The sequence below is a fragment of the Electrophorus electricus genome, chromosome 17 (assembly GCF_013358815.1).
Source record: "Electrophorus electricus isolate fEleEle1 chromosome 17, fEleEle1.pri, whole genome shotgun sequence".
Lineage (NCBI taxonomy): Eukaryota > Metazoa > Chordata > Actinopteri > Gymnotiformes > Gymnotidae > Electrophorus > Electrophorus electricus.
In genome coordinates this window covers 8,435,912-8,454,868 of record NC_049551.1, presented here as the reverse complement: position 1 = coordinate 8,454,868, position 18,957 = coordinate 8,435,912, and the positions used below count along the sequence as shown (strand labels likewise).

Below are 18,957 nucleotides of genomic sequence, written 5' to 3'. Positions count from 1 at the left end.
CCATTTTCTTAATCGCTACGTTTAGTCATGGAAATTATGTCATCAACAAAATGTGGTCATAAGTCTAACCTTGCATCGTGCATTATTGTCATAAGAGGCAGTCCATTAACTTTTGGCCTGTACAGCTACAACAATCGCCATAAGCCAGGCTTGCACAAGCCGTTCAAGGTCGACTTCACGTCCTCGAGGCTGCCGTGGAGTCCCGCATGCCTGGACATCCAATTTCACAGAGGACACCCTGCGCTGCTTTTGGCCTTCTTATACGCTTGCCTTTCTTGTGCCCCACAGACAGCCAGGCCCCTCTGCACTAGCAGTAATCCCTGAGAGACTCGGGGCCTTGTTGTAATGAGGTGTTCCTCTTTAAGGCTGTTATCACTCATTCATTCTCTTATGGACCTGGGGCCCGGGCCGGAGAGTAATGAGCCCGGCATCGGCCTAGCTGGCCTGACATGTTTGCTCGAGCTCGGCTATTGATGGCGTGATGAGAGTTCTGATGCCCAACACCTGCGCCACGTTTATGGGATGCTGATGAATAGCTAGAAAACGTGGGGCTCCCACCGACACACAAAACCGCTTTTATTTGTCCAGCTGTGAAACAAGTCTCCACTACAAAGGAATATTGTGGGAGAGAAAAAAAAGACAAGAACCTATGGATAAAGCAGCAGCAGAGAAGAAGAAGAAGAAGAAGAAGAAGAAGAAGAAGTGGGGAAACTGTAAAAATTTAGGAGTAGGAGTATTTGATTAAAAATAAATTTTTCTGCACAGGACAATATAAATGACATTTAAAGTAAAGGTAATAAAAGCAATTGTAAACCAAAACCAAATCTTTTTGCAGTTTTTCAGCTTCTCCTGATAGGGCAGTCCTTTTCTGTGTTAAGTGTAGTGTTTTGTGGAACATAGAATTGCTCTATTTGGTATTGAAGTGTTTTTGTGTACTGCAAGGATTGCTTAGTGCTTGCAGGTCTCTAACAGTTTATCTTCGTTATTTGGTTTACCATGCATGAATGCAAACCTGCAAAAATCCACTAAGAAGCTATTCAGAAGACAATACAACTTCTATATGTTTTGGACATATGTGTTTAAAGTATTTAAGAGTGCTGTCAGGAGCCTACTAAAATTAATAGTTATCCTTACTAAAGCTAGAAGCCTTGGGGTTATTTGGGAGTGATATTACTGCACGTCCGGTACAGACCCAACCCTGCATTTCAGCGCTTTTGTATTGTTAGTGGATACGCTCTGTAGTGGATACACTCTGTAGCTAATCTAATGACAAACACAGGGGGAGGGACACCAGCAAATGATATTTGTGGCATGCAGTGCAAAAAGGGGTCAGAATGTTTCTCAGGTTATCACCGAAAGGCAAGCATCTAAACTACGCCAGGGCCCAAAAGATCTGAAGTCGAAACAAACGCTGCAACCATGTAAGCCAATGCAATGCTTGCAAGTGCACAAACAGGCAAATGGTAAACCTAAGCCACCTAGCACACCCCCTTTTTTCACTGGTGACATTTGCTTTCTGTGTGCCACCTACAGGCTTTGATTTTGCCACACTAACTAAACATGGGGCACTATTTTTGCCATTTCCCAAATGATGCTGATTATGTTTAATTAATTATGTTTAATTATGTTTATGAGAAATCGTGTGTGCGTAGTCATTTGCTTCAGGAAGCTACAAGAAATAAGTAACAAAACCATCAGAAAATGAACCAGTCTATTCATTAATTTTAGGGACTTGTAATTCCCAGTGTGATTCAGTATGATTAATTTAAACTGGTTTTGTAACCAACTGCAGCTACCAAATAAAAATGGAAGTTAGGGAAATCCAGTATAATTATATCCCCATACCTGGTAATATTTTCATGGTATTAAAATACTTGGTAACAACATGAAAATCAGACCTACTTTTTCAGTAGGTATGGCAAATGCCACCTGGCTGCTGCATCCCCATGTCTCTTCACTCTTCAGGAAATGTAAAGCTATGTTCCGCCCCACACATACACACGAACTGACATTCCCTTTAAACCCCTCCCCAGTCTCTCTCTCCCATACACATACACTCTCTGTGTCTTTCTCTGCTCTCTCTCTCTCTCCTTCTCTGTCTCTCTCACTCTCTATCACTCGTTCATTGCACGGCTCTCTTCCACGCCTTTGTCTGGCCTTTCTGATGACTGTAAATCATCTTGTGGCTGGCAAAGTTTACTGCAGGGCCCCTTTTCAAAGCCCCCTTTTGTACTTCTCTTTCTTTCCCGTCCACACCCACCCACACTCCCTCCACCTCCCCACCCAGACTCCCTCCACCCCACCATCCATCCTCCCTCCACCTCCCCACCCACACTCCCTCCACCCCACCATCCACCCTCCCTCCACCTCCCCACCCACCCTCCCTCCACCCCACCACCCTCCCTCCACCTCCCCATCCATCCTCCCTCCACCCCACCACCCTCCCTCCACCTCCCTGCCCACACTCCCTCCACCCCACCATCCACCCTCCCTCCACCTCCCTACCCACACTCCCTCCACCCCACCATCCACCCTCCCTCCACCTCCCTACCCACACTCCCTCCACCCCACCATCCACCCTCCCTCCACCTCCCCACCCACACTCCCTCCACCCCACCATCCACCCTCCCTCCAACACCCCACCCACCTTCCCTCCACCCCACCACCCAAACTCGCTCCACCTCCCCACCTACACACCTTCCACCTCCTAGTCCACACCCCCTCCACCCCACCACCCCCAGTCAGCACCCCCTCCATGCATCAGTCTCTCTCCACCTACTCTCCCATCCACACTCCACCCTCCCCATCCCACACACGACCTCCACCCCACCACCCCTCTCCATTTGTTTTTTTCTTCTGCCTCACTCTGGCCCACAACACACACAAAATAATGGCAGTTTCAGGTCAGGTCATGTAAAATGAGCATACATCAGTTTCTTCTTTGTCTTGGCAGAGGTTATGGAAAGGACTAGACTACAGCTGCATCTGTGAGATAATTGCCCTTATAATTGCCAGAGAGTTCTGAATTAAAATTGGCCACTGGCACAATGAAAAAAATGTAAGTCATTGCAACCTGTCAAAGCTTCAGGTAGCTTGGATGTTTCTGTATGAATGAATCAACTCATTCCTGATTTCCAGGCAATATGTCTATTATTTTCTTACACCACCAGTGGGTAGGGGGATTTAATAGCACAGTCAGTCACTTTCCTGTAGTTAATTTTAATATACTAAAAATCAAAAATCAGGCAGATTTTTGGCAGAAATCTGCCAAATGTCATACAACACACATCATCATACACATTATTTAACATGCTATATAAAACTAGAGGCAAGTATCTCACAAATGCACAGAAAACAGCTCATTAGTTAAAGTGCTGGCTTGGTCAGCCAAGCCCCTGAAAAAGTTCCAAGGGCCCAGGTGATCAGGTGGTTTGCGGGTGGGAACAGGCGCTGTGGTGGGAGCTGGGTGGCTAAAGCTAAATAAGGATCTCTCCCTTAATTTGTTCTCCAAGGGGAGTGGTTGGGTCCAGCCAAATGCTCAGTAATTCCATTAACTCAAACCCCACCATGTCTCCAGAGGACTGAACAAAGTGGAAGAAAAGAAGAGGCTGACAGAAACACAGGCACTTGAGATGCCGCTGAAAAGTAAGAGCCACTTCGCCCTTTCAGTCAAGAAATCTGCACACAATGAGCAAAGATTGGCGAACGAAGACCCTCTAAACTAAAAACATGTACATTAGTCAGACATCTGGTTGAACAGGATCATTCTAGCTCATGATACTGTTGAGCAGAAATTTTTTCTCACTAAACATTTCTGCTCAGTGCCAAAAATCTAATTGATGAAGTAAATATTAAAAAGTTAAAAATACTAAAAGGTCATATGTGGATGACCAGGGATTCTCAAGCCAGTACTGCAGTTATTCCCAACTACTCCCAGGATTTTCTACACTTTAATTTCACAGATTATCAATTTTACAAAATCATTAAACATTTCACACCTTGTGAACACTCCAGCCAATTAGATTTGTATTCTTTTCACACCTGGAAAAGTTATTCATGTTTGGTTTAATAAGTTGGTTAAGAGTATCACTTATACAGAAGCATGATAGCAATTTACCTAAGTTCTTCATGCTCCATCTCCAGGCTTAAAAAACCCTCCTCCAACTCTGCACTATTCTGGTTTATGGTAGTTTACACAAAGTAGTAGTACATGCAGCTCAAACTGATATCAATTTTGTCCTCTGTCTTTATAGACCTATGCACAACACTGTGGCAACTATGAAGGAGTTATTGTGTTTTGAGATGATTGTTAAGCCCCTGCTTGACTTTAAAATCTAAACCGGAACACAGTACAAACATAGCCTTGATCTTACCATGTGCACATAAGAGCGAGGTGTGGAACGATGGATTAACATTTATCCAGGGGTCAGAGAAGAGGATGCGCGCTGTGCTGAGCAGCCAAACTGTCCAACAGCAGGACTTCCTCTCCAAGTGCTTCCTGTCCAGGACCCAGCCCCTCTCTATTTGGCAGTCATTTTGGAGCCATTTCTTGTGATGGACATCCAAAAACTCCCCAGTGATGTTGGCATGCTTACACACTATTTCAAGGGAGCATAGGGTGGAAATTTTTGAATAATTTGTTGAAACAGCTTTGTCAGTTACAAAGCTTTGGAACAATCATGAGTTTCCAAACATTGAGTTAATTTTCATGGGAAAGACAATGTATATAAAGTCTTTAGAATGTGCTGTTGCTTATAGAAAGGGGACTTGTGTGGTTAAATTAAAATGGTATTATTAAGAAATATTGTTAATCTTAAAAACCTGCCCAACAGATCTGAATTCATAAAAGGTCATTTTAATTCATGCATGAGTATAGGCGGAAAGCAATGTATTTACCATTTAATTTAATGCTGCTACTTTGTCAGGCAATAGTTCACTGTGCGTACGGGTGTTCGTATGTGAGTTCGTGTGTGTGCGTGTGTGTCCTTATACATTAATGTCTTTGCAGGCTCTGTCCTCCCAAAACCACCCACCCTGAGCTCTCTCAGCTCTGGACATCTCCCACACAACTGACGTTCTCATTTCAAATTCCAAGGAACAAAAGATGCAGCCCACGGGCTCGTCCAGACAAACAACCAGCCTACAGTGCTTCAGTGGATACAGGCTCTTTGGCAGAAAGCCACTCACTGTAAAAAAAAAAAAAAATCCCGTTTTTGTTTTGCTCATCCAATAACAGGGGTGGGAGAGTTAACTAGCTCCAACTCCTCAAAAGAATGTGTTAATAATTCATTTCAAAGGAATACAAATGCATTTTTATTTTAAAAAAAACCCAAAAACAACAACAACTCACATAGTTGCCTGTTTTATATAAGTGGATGCAACTAGCTTACTTTCACCTCTGTCATTAGGCATATGATTGCGAGGGAGGTGGTATACAGAACAATACGGTAAACAGAAAGTCTTATTAATGTTCTAAAAGGTTTGTTACCTGTCTATTATATTTATGCTAATTAACAGTTGCATGTCTGGGCAGCTAAAATTTCTGCACCATTGCACTGACCTAACAAACTGTTTACACTTTCTATTGCAATGAACAGAATGTGCAGACATGATTGTAATCCTGATTTCCTGTTTTCCCAAATCTCCCGCCTGTGTACATTTGTTTTAACTGCTTTTTCCATGCCAGTTATGAATCTGGGAGAATTTTACATCACATGTTCAGATCAAAGGCTTTGTCAATATGCAACCAAAGCGCAAACATTTTTCAACATTTTCTCACTTGTTCCTTTTTAAGTAAATAACATCATGTGATCAAAGCAAACCATATGTGGGAAAGTCAGCATATGACTTTTTTGTATGTTGAAGCTTCATGTTGTTAATGGTGCCACTGTTCCTTTATTTGAATTAGAACTAAAATGGCCAAATCTTTATTTTCTGTAAATCTAATGAAGGCTACCACTTGGTTTTGAGCAGGTCAGCATATTTCAGAGCTGCCTGTTGTCCAGGGATTTCCTCTGTTTATAGATTCTGTTGCATCTCTTGTCTGTTTGCCTAAAGCATGTTTATCCTTCATAATTACCCAAAATCCCCTTCTCTCTAGACTGGGCCAGTCTGCATGCTTTCAGAGGAGTTCATGGAAGGCCAGCACTAGACTACAGCATTTCCTCTGTTGCGAAACAGCCAGCAAAGGCCAAATGCAAAATGAATAAAGAAATGATTGTGAATGGTTCTGTGTTTCAAATGAGCCTCCATAAAACCCATAATTTTTGCTTCGTGTCCAAAAATGTGAGAAGTCCAAAATGAATGAAGGAATTTCTAAAATCCATAAGACCATGTATTGTATCATGTCTCTTTTAGCTCACCATTATTCTTTTAAGGTTTAGGGCTCTATTAAATATTCCTGCAATGTCTATTACATATATTTAGTAATATTTTTAACGAAGCTGCTGCACTTTCCTAGCTTGTGACTTTCTTCAGCTGTAGCCATAGCTCACTGATAAAGTGTCTACATCTGCTGGACAAATATTGGCATTGCAGTCATGTCATTTATATTTGCATTTACATTTGGCAGTCGCTCTTATCGAGCCCACGACGTTGGCGTTACCTCATGCTCTGCAAGCTACATATATAATATTTTTTCCCAATTTCAAATCATAACATCAAACACCCTAACATCATAATCATAACATTTCCTAACATTTCCTAACATCAAAATCATAGAGCATTGATATCTGAAATTATAAATATGATTAAATAAATAAATAAATAAATAAATATATAAATAATTATTTAAAGAAAGAATTGGTTATTAGAACATATTAAACCTTTAGCGAATCTTTATACCCTCTATAAAGATGTATTTCTGACTCAATATTTAAATTCAAACATCTTTCCAATTAAGGTCATAAAATACAATTGATTACATAACCTCATGGAATTACTGCTATGATTTAAACATCTACTTTTCTTAAACTGGCTTCACATCCTAGAGCTTCAGCGACACTTTGCTTGTACAGCTGATGAAAAACCTTGTCCAAACGTTTCCCTGGAATTCTTGTGTGCTTTCGAAAGAAGAAATACAGTTGGAACTCTTCAAATGTGTATGGGTACAGGTCGAGTGTTTACGCGGGATTAACTCATATATATGTATAAACTTCACCGTTCTCATGGCGACAAGGTGCATGGCAAATATGAATGGAATGAAAATATTTTAATATTTAATATTTAGCTTATAGCAATGGTTTTTTTCGTCCCTTATTGAATCTCTTTGTATCGCAGACCGTGTCAACTGTTTTACGTTATAGGTATACAAAATACACTGGGGCAGCATAAAGAGTGGGTGTGGTTTAAATAGCAGCACATTTATAGCTGCATTTTAAAAAGTCAAAGATTGCTCCTGACATTGCTCCCGTCTCTTTGGACCCCTCTGAACGGAGACAAGCTGCATTGTGATGCTGCTGCACATGCTCAGTGCGAGCTTCTCCATCCCCATTCACAGATCGCTGGAGCGGCGCTTCGTCTACACTCGCCTCACGCCGTGTCCAGCCATGGATGCGTAGAATGCCACCTGGAGAATCCTTCCCCAAATTTTATCCTGCCAAGGTTCTCTCTCTCTCTCTCTCTCTCTCTCTCTCTCTCTCTCTCTCTCTCTCTCTCTCTCTCTCTCTCGCTCGCTCGCTCGCTCTGTTTGGTCTGTCTGCGGCTATGGGGGTGCACCATGTCATAGGCTACCGAGGACTCTCACACCGGGGTTGATACCGTGGTGATTTTCTCACGCTGTGCTTCTCCGCCATGGAGTTCACCTCTTCTTCTGTATTTGACCAGCACAAAGGTAAGCAGATGCGTGAGGATGTAGCTAGTGCCGCTGCCAGTGTTGCCATAGTAATCCCTAGCTCTTATCAGTGGTCTTTGCAATAGCCCGCCACTCGGCGTGGTAATATGTTTATAATGGATGCTAGAAACTTGCACATTGAAAACAGTCCAGTTATACTGCATTTTTTTTAAAAATAAAAAATTAATAATAATTTTTATGAGATTTTCAATAAAACCTGAAGCACAAATGTGGTTGGCACAGTAGCTTTGCAGGTAAGATGCAAAAGGGTTACACCAGGGCATCCAACAGTGACGTGCAAGGGGGTTCTCTACGAGGTGGCTAGTGAGGAGTGTTTGTATATTTATATATCCCCACATGGCATTAATGATAAATACAGGGATAATTATTTCAGGGACTCACTTTCATTGTTAGAATGGGAAAACAGCCTCAAAAGTCATAACACAAATGACTTCAGAGATAAAAAATAGATACAGATTAAACTCTAGGCCTAATAATCTCTTGGCTATCTGTTGCATCTGTAGGTTAGGCTCATTTGATGCCAAGCAAGAGGCTAAATTAAAGGATGCGTTCAGTGATTCAAGCAGTGTATTCACCAAGTTTACAAGTTCACTTTAATGCATACTTAAACCTGATTCTTCCCCTTTTCCTTGCTCTCATACTTAATGCAAAAGCACGCCGCGCTCGATTTGAGGGACATCAAATGTGAGGGAATGCCGTCTGTTCTATTTCAAGAAGACCTGATCCATCTTCCTGTGCCTGTGCTCATTAGACTGTGTTGAGGAGGTCGACCTCAATGTGGTGTTCCATGCAGCAGCCACGGGGGACGTCAACACGTTGACTGCCACGATCCGTGAGGACCCGTCCATCCTGGAGTGCTGCGACCGTGAAGGCAAGCGCGTTGCATTCAATTTCCCCTTCCGTTTCAATACTCATTTTAATTCACTGTCGTTTAACTATTCTTCGCAACATAGACATTGCACAGGGCATGGTCAAAGCACAGCATCTCACTATAGCAACAAAAGGTCCAAACACGAGAAACTGTTTTGAAGTAGCCATGAAAGTTAATTGGGAGTGGTAATGAAAGCTGGGCAGCAACACGAAGCATGCATATCTGAATAGAGTCGGTGTCAGGTATCATTCCAGATGCATGCAAACCTGGTCGCTTTTGCCTCATTAACTGCACTCCGCAGTATGTCTACCAAGCCTGATCCTTTCCAGGCTCATTCAGTGGATCTGAGTGAAATGTAACTTGGCGGGTGGACAGGGTTTTTTTTCCAGACACCTTGTTTATGGCCTACATGTTGAGACGGAGCCCTAAGCTGGCTACTTATGTCTGTGGCCCAGGCTCCACGCCCCTGATGCACGCCGTCTCTGGCAGACAGGTGGATACAGTGAAGCTACTGCTGAAGATGGGAGCATCCATCAACACCCAGGATGCGTGTGGCAGGACCTCCCTCTCCCTCGCTACATATTTGGTACAGTCCATGCTTCGGCATAGTCATATATTCAAAAGGTCTATAAAAGCCCCTTAAGAATCATATTTGCCATTATACAATATACATACATGGTATTTAACATGCATCGTATTTCATAAGAAAATCATGTTTATAAAGCATAAGATTTGCATCTGTAATCATGTAAAAAAGTATATTTTTAATAATATACTTGTATAATATATACAAACTCATGATCATTCATGACTTTTCCAGACCTTTTTCATGTGGCATAGTAATTGGAAGTAGGTTGTAACAGAATACAGTACAGATTTTGGAAAGTTCATACAAAAATGATGGTTCATAAATGCCAGGGCACTTTACTCAACATGGTTATACCACACTGTATCATGACATACTGTATCACTGTATCATGGCTCTAGCTTGAAAGAGTTGTGGAAGTAGACTATAAAAACAACTTGTGTGTTAATGACACACTGAAATGAAAGAGTGAGCTATTTGTCTTAATAGCCTGCCCCCACTCCATCCCCACCCTGCCCCACCTGTAAATGGGATATGCCCAATGCCTGTTGCCACATTTTAACATTATAAAACACGTCCATGAAATTCACATTTGCTGACTTTTAACTTATAATAACTTAAGTTATTATAGCTAATGCGATATCTTCTAAAATGTAAATAACATTATCCATTTCAATAGATTAAAATTGTAATGTGTGTGTGACGGCCCAAGTACTGCAGGGCAAGGAGCAGGATGCACAAACATATATATATACACAGAAAACATTTATTTACACAAAACACAAACAGTAAACAATATGCTACCCACACATTATCAGTGCAGCGTGAATACGATTTACGAGTACAAAACAAACGTGAGCAAGAACTTGAACACTTAGGCCAACACCAACAATGACCAACAACCAACGACACACATACACGGGTTTATATGCATACATACAAACTTGATGTTCTCACACCTGAACCTTATCTTTCACAAGAGGGGCATGGTCACAGATAAGGAGGCAGTCACAGTTAACTAAATCAACAAGTATGAGTCCCACAGCAAGTAACGGTGTATGGGAATGTACTGTTACAGTAACCCCGCCCCCTAGGGCATGGCTCCCAACGCATTCACCATCGGGGCGGCATAATCCAGGCCACTGTGGCATGGCGAAGCCTGGTGCCAGCACGGAACAAGGCAGACTGGAAGCCACCACCAAGGGAAGTCTCTCAAAAATGAGGGGGAAAGTCGGAGTCCGTGACGTTCCCAGGGCAGTGCAGTAACCTCCGTGGTGGGACCAGCAGGACTAAAGGTGCAGTGACAAAGAGCTTCAGCAGCACCCTTGACGGGGCCCCTTGAAGCGCATCGGCAACTAGTGGCGGAGCATCCGCTATGGGACCAGAAGCATCCGCTATGGGACCAGAAGCATCCGCTATGGGACCAGAAGCATCCTCAATGGGACCAGAATGGCAGCAGCCTTGGCAGGACCAAGCCAAGACATACAACATGGTACACCCACAGAGACAGTGCGCGCGCAAAAGACAGACGAGATGGTACGCCCACAAGCACAGTAGGCGTACAGACAAAAGTGCCTTCTGGGAGCCCAGGCACTGAAGGCGTGTCCCATTCCCTGTAGGACATGCCAAGGAGCACATCTGCCCTGGGTCTAGACGTGCTGTGATGAATTTCTGCCCACACATCTCAAGCCACCCGGGGAGAGCCCATCATGGAGGCGAAGCCCTTGAGGCAGTTCTCCTCTTGGGCTTTGGGTGGACCCGCCACGTACTCAAACCCACACCTGGAACTTCCCCTAGCGCCTGAGTAGTGTGATTCCTCCTGGCACATGCTTGCTTGATGCTGTCCTTTTGTCTCACGCATGAGTGCACCCCCGTGAACAGTCCATGTGTCAAGAGCATCGACATCCTGTGGTGGTCGGTTATTCTGTGATGGCCTGAGTGCCGCAAGATGCGTAAACGTCTCTCTAAGCAGATAAAGATTTATTTACGCAAAACACAGACGATAAACGATATAGCAGTCACACATAATCAGTGCAGCGTGAATACAATGAACAAGAAACAAGCACATTAACATAAACATGAGCAATAACTTGAACACTTACACTAACACCTACAATAATAGACAACCAACGACACACAAAGGGGTTAATATACATACATACATACATGATGTGATCAGTAAAGTTCAGGTGTGAGATAACAAGGGGGGACATGGTCACAGATAAGGAGGCAGTCACAGACAACACAATCAGCAAGTATAAGTCCCAAAGCATGTGGTGGGCCGTATCACGTCATGTGTGGGGTAGGGGAGTGTACCGGTACAATCTGAAGTAACCATTTGAAGATTTGCAGAGTTAATTTGAATGCATCAAATGTTTTTATGTTCTCACAATAATACTTTTATAATAATACTCTCACAATGGTACCCTTTGATAATACTTTTCAGCAATGTTGCATGGACGCAGTATGTTTTTTAGCTGCTATCGTTGTTGATTGAGGCCTCCATGATATTAAAGATAGTCCTCGGTTTGCTTGACACAGCCACACTCACAAAATTGGAATCCAAGTCTATGATTCGCTGATAGGTCCTTCTGTGTTATCGTACACAGGGCTGGCTGGAAGGCTGTGTTTGTTTACTGCGAAATGGGGCAAAACAGAACATCCCTGATAAAAACGGCCGATTGCCACTTCATGCTGCTACTGCTGAGGTTGACCTCAGGTACAAAGCTGATTTTTCTTCTAAAGCTTGTTTTGTATAGCTCTGCTTATCAAGAAACAAGGTTCTCAGAAGGTTATGAAGGTATAACCCTAGATATCATGCCATAATGTCCTTTCAATGCACATTCTGTTAGGACCGTCCATGAAGAAATCATTTTCTGGGCTATTATGGTTGACCTAGGGTTGAGGTTCCTTGTGGAGGATAACAGCTAAAAGGTTAATGTTTGCCAAAAGCCTAACTTTGAATTATTCCTTGCAAACATTTCAGAATGATCACTTTAGCTGTTTTTAATGTTTACTTTTTCAGATCTAGTTCATATAGGTTCACATATGTTTATTGAACACATTAATAAATAATAATAAGCAAGCATGATGCTAGGTGCATTGAAGATACTTGACAAAAGTAAACATTAATTGACAAACATAAACATTTGAAAGTACATTCAAATATCTGTCAATTTATATCAAGAAGGTTGATCATCAATTTTATAAATACTACTAAATCCCCTGTAGTTCCCCTGTAGAAATGAGGAAGTATTCCAGATTCATTTAGAATTCTAAAAGGAACTGAAAGCTCTTTGTAGTATCCACAGCCACTGGGTCAGCAAATTGGCTTCTCCAGATCATAACGTGGTCATGGTGCGTGTTAAGGAGTGCAGACTTGCAAGTTGCTTCCTCTAACAGGAAAACCACACTCACTGGGGCTACATTCATGGTACCTATAGCAACCAGAGACCTATAGCACCACTGCCAAGCTCCTCTGACAGCAGGAAGGGGGAAGGCAGTCTACATGCATCACTACCTTGCATATGCTCCTCCTGCACAAACAAAGCCAGATGCTTTCTTGGCACTTCCTGTTTCTCTCCTGACCATCTGGCAGTCTCTTTATGCATTACTAGCAGTCATGGTAATGAGAATGTAGTGTCTGCAGAAGTCTTTCCAAACAGAGTGAACATAAGCATTTTGCAATTAGCGTTCTCAAGTTGAGAAGAGTTGGAAATAACTTTACTAAGAATTAATTTACTAATTACTAATTACACTTGCATTAATCGATGCTTGATATTAGACAATGAGAGTCAGTAAAGAAGGTCATGATATTATGCTTACATTTTATGTCATGTTGTTTATAGACTCATGGCTGTGTTACTGCAACAATCAACTCTGTGTGAAATAAATCATCAAGACAATGAGGTAATAAAAAGATGTTAATCAGTCATCACATTACGCACAATCAAAGACAAGTGCCCAGTGCAAAAATAGAAACATAGATTTTAAAGTAATTTCCCTCACAGATAGAGCCAAAAAAGACTGTTCCCTCTGTTAGCAGTCATCTCATTGTCCTTAGTCATTCACAATCCTAAAGATGAAGAAGCTATGAATGTGATTCATGCTGATGATTCTCTCTTTAAAACTCACCCTTGGCTATCATTTTAAGCACAGTGACATTTAAAAATCGTTAAAAAACACAGATTAGTAAGATCATGCTAGGCTATAATTTGAGTATTTGGCAGCATGTATTTTATGTTCACAGCGAGATGTGAGAGCAGACTCATCAAAGAGGGCTTTAGTACTAAACCTGTAGTAGATAAATACACGGATTTCTGACTGGTTTTGTACATGTAGTAAGTAAAGCCAGTATTTGTGACACTTCTAGACATCATTTGAAATGATTGACATAAATCCCAAATTAAAGTGTACTCATTAAGTGAACACATTAACATGCATTTCATGTGCCCTTCCCACAACTTCCATACAAACTTTCATCAGTACAGCATGTTACTGTCATAGGGATTTGTATACCTTGTTAGAGAGGGTAAGGAGGTTGCCATCACCTTACAATTCATAACTAGCGTTACTACCAGACACATTGCTGGATTTTGCAGGGAATGACAGCTCTTCACTGGGCATCCTTCCATAACCGCCCGGAGCACGTGCAGGCCCTGCTGCAGAAAGGGGCAGACCCCACGCTGGTAGATAAAGACTTTAAGACTGCGCTTCACTGGGCTGTGCAGGTAGGAAAATATCTTTCTTGTAAGATGATTAACTGGACTTTTATGTGTGAACTGTGTGCAAGCCTTCAGTAGAACGATGAATCATGCAGTAGAAACATTGTTCAGCTACACATGTTCTAATTTTAAGAATTCTGACTTTTGATTTGTTTTGTATGCTCCAATATGTTAATTAAAACCCAAATGTATTATATATTGATTTTGAAAGAGCAGTTCATGGCATGTTGCATCATCCATAGCCCTAAAGTTTGGTTGTCATGGTGAATCACTCTAAGGCCCTTTCCTTTCTAGATATACACACTTAATCATCCTTTTGAATGAATAATCTGAAATTAAGTTTTGTTTTTTTTTAAATATGACTGGTGTGTGTGTGTGTGTTTGTGTGCGTGCGCGCGCGTGCGTGCGTGCGTGCGTGTGTGTGTGTGTGTGTGTGTGTGTGTGTGTGTGTGTGTGTGTGTGTGTGTAATCCCTCTGAGATCTTGGTCAGGATGCCCTATGTCATAATGAGGTACACTAAGCTTGTGTTCATCTCCCTCAGGCCTTCATCTCTGAGGGAACAAGGCTTCCTCCCCCTCAGTCAATTAGCTGAGACTTGAGCATGAGCTAATAAAGCTGTTGTCATATTATTCTTGTTTATCTACATTCAGTAGAGATCTATCTATCTATCTATCTATCTATCTATCTATCTATCTATCTATCTATCTATCTATCTATCTATCTATCTATCTATCTATCTATCTATCTATCTATCTATTCATTCGGCAGAGTGGTAGCAGATTTATGTGCTCACTAATTCTTGACCATCATCTTGGCTGCTCTGTCATCAACTATGATGATGAAAATGGCAAGACCTGCGTCCACATTGCAGCAGCAGCAGGCTTCAGTGACATCATCTACGAACTGGCACGTGTGCCAGAGACCAACCTGCAGGCCCTAGATGTGGACGAGCGGTAAGAGAGCATGCTATACAGCATTGCACCACTTGCAGTCTTATCAAGTAGCATCACCGCAGACACCCAGGACATCTGAGTGCCTATCACCTTTATCACCTTTCTCATCTTCCACGCAAATCAGTAACTACAGTTCTGCCTGCTCCAGTACTGACTACTCACTCTGTCTAGTGCTACTCTGATGAAAGCGCAGATGACAAAGGGGCTCTTTCTAAATGAAAAGCTACGAATTAAGGACTGTGGAGGGGGATACGATTTCAAAACTCAGAATAATTCAATTTAAGTGCACATGTAACATTTGCAGCAACAAATTGCAAGCATTGTTTGTTGTTGCATAACCATGACATCGCACAGTGCCCTTGTGTGATAAGGCTTACTTGCTCATGCCAAGAAATCGGGGCGGTCAGTGTTCTCCCCCAGCATGCTCTGTTCAGAACTTACTGCCACTATTGTTCTCTGAAGTTTGTGAAGGATTGTACTGGAGTCCTGTATCCTGTCTACATTGTATCAGTTTATTGTCCTCTTTCATGAGTGACATGGTTTTCAACATAGGACATATCTGAGTAGGATGTTTTGAATATATATATACACACACCTTTATTAAAATAAATATGTTTTTAAGACATGTATGAAAGAAGCCATTGGAAGCATATCCTTACTGTGGAGAGAACAAGACTATGGTAGCTGTAGAGTAGGTGAACTGGCAACTCAGTGTATATACCATACTATACATATTATCACCTTTTGTTTGCTGTACTGGCACTTCCTGTTACCCCTGACTCCTAAATTAGGACCCCTCTGCACTGGGCTGCTGCAGCAGGGAAGGAGGAATGTGTGCAAGCTCTGCTACAGCTGGGTGTTGAGCCTGGTCCAAGAGACATCAATGAGAACACACCCCTCACGTACGCCATGTATTGCGGTCACACTGAGTGTATCAAACTCCTTTCGGCTGAGACCAGGTCAGGGCTTTGATCCTCTAAGGTTTTCTTAAATTAGACTTCTATAAAGATGTGACTGTAGGCATAGATCATGTAGTTGGGTGGAATTACCAGGTGGTCACATTTTGCAGCCACATTGAATGATGTTAGAGCCATTTCCATGTTTTATGCAGTGAAACCTTTAAAGTATCTATAGTATTATAAATTACCAAAATTGTTATAATTGGGATTATTAGGTTTTAGACAAAATTAGCGTGTTAATGAACAGTGATATTATATGTAACATACTCTCTAGTATAACATAATTTTCTTATTCAAGATTTTACTATCATGTCCTCTTTCTACATGAACATGATTAATGGGATTAAAATCACTGGGCTTTACTTAGTGACTTCAGTGACTGTTTAAATTTTGTAACATATAGGCTTAGGCTGAATTTCTGCTTATACTGTCTAACACTATAAGACTAAAAACAGTATGTAAAAAAGCAAACAGTCTGCTACAATTAATAATTAACTGTAAATTCTGCTAGCAACACTTATGATCTTGTTTGTCAGCAGGTCTGAGGCAGCTCGACAGGTACACTTTCAGAGCAGTGATCCCTCCATGAGAAAGGAGGGCAAATTCCGTGTGCTGAACCACATCTTTTCCTGTAAAAAGAAAAAAGATGTGCATGCCATACGACAGAGGGACCTGGGCCAGGAGCAGCATCTGCAAGAGGAGACCTCCGAAGTGGACGACATCATCACTGTGTTTGACTGCATTGTTGATCTCCCAAGCAAGGAAGATGGCCGAAAGCACCCTAATGAATCTGAGAAGCTGTATCTATTAGAGGACACCACCACCAAGGACTGCAAGAGCCTGCCACCCATACGTACACAGAGTCTTCCACCTATCACTCTGGGAAACTCTTTGTCAGCCAACTCACACACTGCAGCACATGGGACTGTCTCAGGGCAGGGGGTCAGTCATTTGGTCCGTAGGTCGCAGAAGAGCAAGAGCGAGCATGACCTGTTTGATGGCAGTGTGCACGGTCAACAAACTGCTGGACCTGCCTGGAAGACAGAGTCTAGCCAACTGCTAACACACAAGGCTTGGATCTCACCTCCATCTACACTGTTGCAAGAAACAGCAAGTCCCATAGATGTGCTTTGCTCTAACCATGTGCCCTACATTCAGAGAAATGATCAAGGTGATTCACAAAAACAGCCTCTGCTTATTGAATTTTTTTTTTTTCACTGCAAACATGTGATATCTGTTTTCTGCTTTTCCCCCTTTGGCAGCTGCAAATACTCACCTTGTGCCACTAAGGATAAGAGAATCTGTCCTGACACGTCACAGTTTGGCTCCCATTCATGATCACTGCACTCATAGATGTAAGCTTCTTCATAAATGCAAAATTTTATCCCTAAAATTCAAATACCTTATATCTTAATACCTTAATATTTTAATACCTTAATATCATAATATATTTTAATTACTTGCTTTGTTTGTGCTTGTTAGTTAGTAAAGGTACTGAGAGAGCACTTTTAGAAACTTTATTTAATTAGTTTAGTTATGTTTGCTAAAGGTAATGCGTCTATACATCTGTATGAGCTGCATCAAAGTTGCTCAACTATGGTCCTAGAGATCTGCCTCCCTACAGATTTTAGTTCCAGCATATCTTGCTCTAATATTCAGACATGATGAAGGCCTTGATTAACAAGATCAAGTGTGTTACATTAGGGGATGGAACTAAACTCTGCAGAGTGATACATCTCCAGGAGAGAAGATAGGAACCTCTGTTCTACCAAATTAGGACAGCACACTTGATATGATTTGATTTCCTTTCTTGTCTTCAGTCTCCTTGCCACCTGACCAAGTGTCTCAAGGAGTGAAGAAGTCCAAATCCCTCCCACTCAGCTCTCTGGGACGTAATCTGGCAGGACTCCCACCTCCTTTAACCTCCAAGATTTATAGGTCCAGCTTCCCTCAGAGCCAGTCGCTATGTTCCTTTCCCACTCCTCTGACCACTGAGCCCCTGCGCAACATACAAGTTCTTCCTGCCATCCCTCCTCAGAGAAAACGAAGCCCCTCACCCCCAAAACTCCAGAATGTTCACAGCTCAGAGTAACCCCGACAAAAGAACTTAATAGATCTTCAGTTTACTAGTGACCTCTCATAAGCCACATTGTGACTGGCTCCACTCCGTAAACTTGAAAATATTCTTTAGGTTTAATTAGACTATTTTAAAGCAAAAAACTATTGATCTTCAGAGTTGCCAGTACATTTTCTTGGCAATGAGAGAAGGAGAAGGTCCATTTTAATTAATTGTTATAGATAATATGTTTGATAAAATATATGAACTTATTAGCCTATTTTTCATACATTTTTGCACAATAATTGAATTTTTCTCTATGGCATGCACTGTGTACTAAATGGTTTTCTGCTTTACCTTGTAATTTGAACACAATTTGAGTATGTAATGTGAATGTTTTAATGATGAAAATGAATAAATATGGGTATATATTTTTAAATAATACATGTGTTGGTTTCACTCACACACTTAGGAGGAGATTGTTCACAAGCTGAAGCGATCAGCGTTCAAGTAGCTCTTAGGCACATCATTCAAACGGAGGAAACTGGTAGTTTTTCACATTAGCAACAGTGTGTGCATAGTGGTTCTTGGTCAATCTCTTTTTTTCAGAATAAATGAAATGGTGGTTGAAAATGTGAAATACCATATGATGCCTACAGTTGAAACTCCAGTTAGCTCCATGTAGTCAGTTGCAGAGTTTTCATCTTTAATTATTAAATGAATAAATCAATAATCAGTACTAAAATCGTCAACATGTATTAGTGTTGACTGGCTGTTTGTGTGTTTTTGTATATTTATGTGGTTTACGATCCCATATTCAGTCAGTTGTAACTGATACCTATCAGACCTGTCAAGGTTAAACGGAAGAGTCAAGTAAGAGTACTGCTCAGTGAAAACAAGTCAAATAGAAGTAAAATGACCCTATTTAAATCATTAACCGCTAGTTGGATTACAAA

The 18,957-nt window shown here is 41.6% G+C and overlaps 1 protein-coding gene across 2 annotated transcripts; it reads left to right on the top strand.

Annotated features, from left to right (window-relative positions):
• The first annotated feature begins 7,530 nt into the window (after positions 1–7,530).
• On the top strand, positions 7,531–18,415 carry ankrd55 (ankyrin repeat domain 55). Of its 2 annotated transcripts, XM_035535705.1 has the most exons (12): positions 7,531–7,831; positions 8,604–8,723; positions 9,179–9,309; positions 11,919–12,028; positions 13,158–13,218; positions 13,911–14,039; positions 14,802–14,986; positions 15,778–15,945; positions 16,485–16,503; positions 16,585–17,116; positions 17,208–17,300; positions 17,766–18,415. In XM_035535705.1, the coding sequence occupies exons 1-12, from the start codon at positions 7,792–7,794 to the stop codon at positions 18,035–18,037; spliced, it is 1,860 nt and encodes a 619-aa protein (XP_035391598.1). In that variant the 5' UTR covers positions 7,531–7,791; the 3' UTR covers positions 18,038–18,415. The 2 variants fall into 2 exon arrangements, with proteins under 2 accessions (XP_035391598.1, XP_026864859.2); XM_027009058.2 differs by having other exon boundaries at positions 16,485–17,116.
• The last annotated feature ends 542 nt before the right edge of the window (positions 18,416–18,957 follow it).